Consider the following 4,787-nt stretch of genomic DNA (forward strand, 5'->3'; position numbering starts at 1 on the left):
ATGTCCAGAAGCTCTTTTCGGTCATAAGAGACGGTAGCAGCAACATTATATACAAAATAAGTTACAAACAATGTGAAAAACAAACAAAATAGCACGGTTGGTTAAGAGTCCATAAAACGGCAGCCATCCCCTCCAGCGCCATATTTATGTTTATTTATTTTCCCTTTTGAACATTAACTATTTGCAAATAATATGACATTTGAAATGTCTTTATTCTTTTGGAACTTTTGTGACTGTAATGTTTACTGTTAATTTGTATTGTTTATTTCACTTTTGTTTATTATCTACTTCACTTGCTTTGGCAATGTTAACATATGTTTCCCATGCCAAAAAAGCTCTTAAATTGAAATTGAAAATTGAATTTGAATTGAGAGAGAGAGAGAGATAGTGAAGGCAACTTTGTAAGTTTACAGTTGGGGCAGTCGGCATGTATTACTCCGGGGCTATAGGGGGCAGTCTTGATTGCATGTGCAAGTGACAAGCCACAACGCATACGCTAATGCCCTCCAACGTTGTTGGCGCCAGAAGGAAGATCAGTGGCGCCAGCTCTACAGAAAGAGAGGAAGACATTGCAGACAGTCGCAGGCAGCAAGCAAGCATCAAGGAGCTAGCTATCCGTTGTGCAGAGCCCATATTTTTTTCTCCATCACTCTAACGTTAGCTAGTTAACATAACCAGAAGACAAAAAGGTGGGTACCCGCAGACCTACACGAATTAAGCTCCCAATCCGCTGTCGATTGTTTTGTCTGCGTATTAATAGTCTATACGATCATTGTCTTTATTTTATTTTATTCATTTATAGATTAATTACTTATGCACAAATGGAAAATATGCCACTGTCAAATTTCATTTTACCTCGGCATTCAATGATTCATGTTCACCCAGTGATGGTCCCAAGAAAATGACAGTTGGGCCCCGTACGGGCTTGGTAGCTATAACGTTAGCTGGCTTGGAAGATAGCCGGCTAGTTAGCCGCGATATCACGCTAAGTAGCCTGCTACCAAAGGACGCTAGCGAGGCTAGGCCATATTGAATGTGAGCTGAAAATATACTAATGGAATGCTGTCTCATCTCGATGACAGATTTGGGTAACTTGATGCTCGAGCTTTCTCAATCTTACAATACATAGCTAAATGCAATTAACTGTAACATTATACAGTAATTTGTCTTGTGTATTTTATTACTTCTAAGGCATTTGAGACGTGTTTTATTATGCATTGTTGATTATATAAGATGGGGTCGCCTTTCCCGGGCTTTTTAGCTGTGTGAACACTCCTCAACCGGATAATGTTAGCCATCTTTGTTTCAGGCTGATTTATCGGATTATAGTGGGAAAACTACCCCATCTGAACCTCGGTGTTGTAATTTGTGTTGTATACAAAAGTTTTCTGCTCGTGTGGCTCAATTTACTTGAATATGGAATGTGCAAGGTTTTTAATAACCCCCTTGTAGTTCTGAAATGCGCTGTGAAGGGCGGAACTTAGCGTAGTGGCAGCCATCTTATGCTTATCCCTGGCTAGCTGGAAAGTGGTGGTGTGGCAAAGACAAGATGGCCTGTTAAAACTGCGCACAAGCTCAGGGAGAATTTCCGCATTCGTGATTGTATTCCTAACCATTGAAAAATGACTTCGGCGCATGTGAGGTTTGTTGCATGTTCGGGGGAAACTCTTGTTTTGTTGATCAACCATGCGGCTAGCCAACTAGTTGTCTGCTACTACGCTAGTTAGCGCGCTAACTTGGCAAACATTAGCCGCTAACAATGCTGTGTCGTCAAGTTGTTTTCCCCCTACCCTAGCCAGCTAACTAGCGGGCTAATGTGGGCTATGTAGCCAAGATGGTAAATGTTATCTTCCATTGGCTAGCTAGCTAAACGCTGTGTTTATACTATTTTCATGCCATTTCAAATCATGTTTAAATAACTTATGGCTTCTGTGCAGTCCGCGTGCAATGTCTTTTATCAGAAACCCGCATGCAATGTCTTATCGGTTATTGCAGAGTCATTCATTGTATGTCTTCCATTCTGCCTCTGCCTAGATAGCCAGGTAGCCGCAGCTCCTGAGCTTAACTTGGGATAGCAATTTAAAGCCAGCTAATGAAGCATTAAGATGCATTTCAACTGTTTCAAATCATATGTATATTCGTGACATTTATATCCACTGTTAGAGGACGGTACACACCCTTGGTCTCTGTTGCAGAATGAATGCAATTATTTTATCATATTATTTTGTGGTGCGTGTTGCCCTTGGTCCTCCTGTCACTTGGCTAGTTAGCCGTAAATGTATTGCTAGTTGGTGGTCTTGGCTGGCTAATACCAACAAGTGTCATAGTGCAGAAGCTATGGCTCCATCGCGTTTTGGGTGTTTTCTTGGGTTATATTGCACAAAAGCAGAATAGTGTTCTTCATAGTCACTTTTCACACCAATCTCTGCAAAAATAGAGTAGGTCCAAATATAATTTCACTTACACCAGCAGTATCAGTAGCATTGAATATGCCCCACAGTTCTACAGGTCTTCCCTTCATTTGCATGGAAACACTTAGTTGAGATATAAATTATGCTTCTTGTCACATCACTTAATCCTAGCTGTATGTTGTATTTTCTCCCCTGGCAGGCCTTTGTGACTGACTGCTGATCCAAGCACTACTACCAACCCGCTGTGCTCGCCATACTAAGTGGAGCTCTCTTACCCCCCCCTCCCCAAGTCCCTCTAAGCTTCTCGTCCAGCACTAAAACGGAGGTCGTCGGGCTGGAGTGTGTTCTCATGGCTGAGTCAGAGACTGAGTGTGACACACCCGGCCTTGACACGCTGGGGTCGGAGTGTGTCATCGCCCACAGCCAGGTTGACCTGCACTATGCGGCCGAGACGGAGATCATGACCGAGGAGAAACGCGGCCTGGAACTGGAGATCCACGGGGCCGACCTGGCCAAGATCGAAGGGCTCACCGCTGTGGCCTGTGTGGACGCCATCGTTACAGAGACGGACCACGACTACGTGACCAAGTTGGACCACCATGGGGAGATCCAGTGCTTCACCATGGGGGGCGAGGGCAAGGGGGAGGCACTGCTGGGAGAGGTGCTGTTAAAAACCGAGACGGAGCATGTGGTTAAGGTGGAGTCCGACCACGTGGGCGGCGAGCTGACGGTGGAGTCCGAGAACGGCATGGTGATCCACGAGGCCCATGGCCTGCAGTGCAACGAGTGCGGAGAGATCTTCGGCAGCATGGCTGACCTGCACCAGCACTTCGAGATCCACAAGGCCACCAACCCTTACATCTGCGTGCACTGCGGTGAGAGCTTTGCCGTGGAGTCGAGCCTCAAGCAGCACATGAAGATCCACATGAAAGAGAAAGCCTACGCCACCACAGGCGTGGAGATGGTGGGCAAAGGGGTGATCGACGCTTTCAACCTCAAGTCTCACCAGATGATCCACACCCCGGAGAAGCCCCACCGTTGCTCCGAGTGCGGCAAGAGCTTTGCGGCAGCCATCACCCTGCGGGAGCATATGAAGATGCACTCGGAGGACAAGCCATATAAGTGCACCCAGTGCAGGAAGAGCTTCATCCGCCGGCGCCACCTCAAGAAGCACCAGGAGCTCCACGCCAGGGAGAAGCCCTTCACCTGTTCACAGTGTGGAAAGGGCTTCACCACGTCCTCCAACCTGAAGCAGCACCAGAGGACCCACGCAGGGGACAAGCCCCACCGCTGCACGCAGTGCGGGAAGTGCTTTGCTGCTGCCTCCACCCTGCGGGAGCACCAGCGGATCCACTCTGGGGAGAAGCCCTACAAGTGCAACCAGTGCAGGAAGAGCTTTGTCCGCAAGCGCCACCTCAAGAAGCACCAGCAGGTCCACTCTGGCGGTAAACCCTACTCCTGCTCCCAGTGTGACAAGAGCTTTAACCACTCCTCTTCGCTCTCCCGGCACCACAAGGTCCACCTGGAGGCCCGCATCTACTCCTCTCCTCCCCAGGGCAAGGCCTTCTCCTACGGGTCCACTATGAAGCAGCAGGCAAGGCTGCACCAGGGGGGAGGCAGAGGCTCGGGGGACAAACCGTACAGCTGCAACCACTGCGACAAGGGCTTCAATCATTCCTCCTCCCTATCCCGCCACCAAAGAGTGCACTCGGAGGGGAAGAGCTACACCTGCGGCCACTGTGGGAAGAGGTTCAACCACTCCTCTTCCCTGTCCAGGCACCAGCGTGTTCACCAAGAGGAGAAGCAGCAGCAGGTGCAGCAGCAGGTGGTGGTGCAGCAACAGTACAGCGCTGTGCCCTCGACAAAGGGATTCCCCCACACCACCATCCTCAAACAGCGCATCCTGGCCAGCGAGAAGCCATACAGGTGCTCCCAGTGTGGCAAAGGCTTCAACCATTCATCTTCTCTCTCCAGGCATCATAGGATCCACATAGACCAGTGAGCTTCTAGTACACGCACTCAAACGTAGTCCCATACACACAGCCCTGACCGACGCCCACCCCTGTGATGTTTATTTTCTACCAATTGATCCCGAGCTCCAGACATGACACAACAACTACAGTGAATAAAACCAGGCCAGCTCTCCCAGTAAACAGTGTAGAGGTCAGGGGCCAAGAGTTTGTTAGTTTGTCTGTGTGGAGCAGTCAAAACAAATGGACAATGACAGAACAAAAATGTCCTCTTTTTCAAGAGGAGGAAAAAATAAGTTATTGCCTGAACTTAAAGGACTTATAACCCTTTACAGAGGAGCTGTTGACAAGTTGCTTGGACTTTGAGATCAGTTCGTTTTGAATAAATTGTCTGTTGATAGACATT

The 4,787-nt window shown here is 48.2% G+C and overlaps 1 protein-coding gene across 2 annotated transcripts; it reads left to right on the plus strand.

The window, feature by feature from the left end:
* The first annotated feature begins 533 nt into the window (after nucleotides 1–533).
* LOC121574702 (zinc finger protein 883-like) lies at nucleotides 534–4,524 on the plus strand. Of its 2 annotated transcripts, none has more exons than XM_041887249.1 (2): nucleotides 534–689; nucleotides 2,611–4,524. In XM_041887249.1, the coding sequence occupies exon 2, from the start codon at nucleotides 2,761–2,763 to the stop codon at nucleotides 4,411–4,413; it is 1,653 nt and encodes a 550-aa protein (XP_041743183.1). In that variant the 5' UTR covers nucleotides 534–689; nucleotides 2,611–2,760; the 3' UTR covers nucleotides 4,414–4,524. The 2 variants fall into 2 exon arrangements, with proteins under 2 accessions (XP_041743183.1, XP_041743192.1); XM_041887258.2 differs by lacking the exon at nucleotides 534–689 and adding an exon at nucleotides 1,174–1,642.
* The last annotated feature ends 263 nt before the right edge of the window (nucleotides 4,525–4,787 follow it).

The sequence above is a fragment of the Coregonus clupeaformis genome, unplaced genomic scaffold (assembly GCF_020615455.1).
Source record: "Coregonus clupeaformis isolate EN_2021a unplaced genomic scaffold, ASM2061545v1 scaf0176, whole genome shotgun sequence".
NCBI classification, from domain to species: domain Eukaryota; kingdom Metazoa; phylum Chordata; class Actinopteri; order Salmoniformes; family Salmonidae; genus Coregonus; species Coregonus clupeaformis.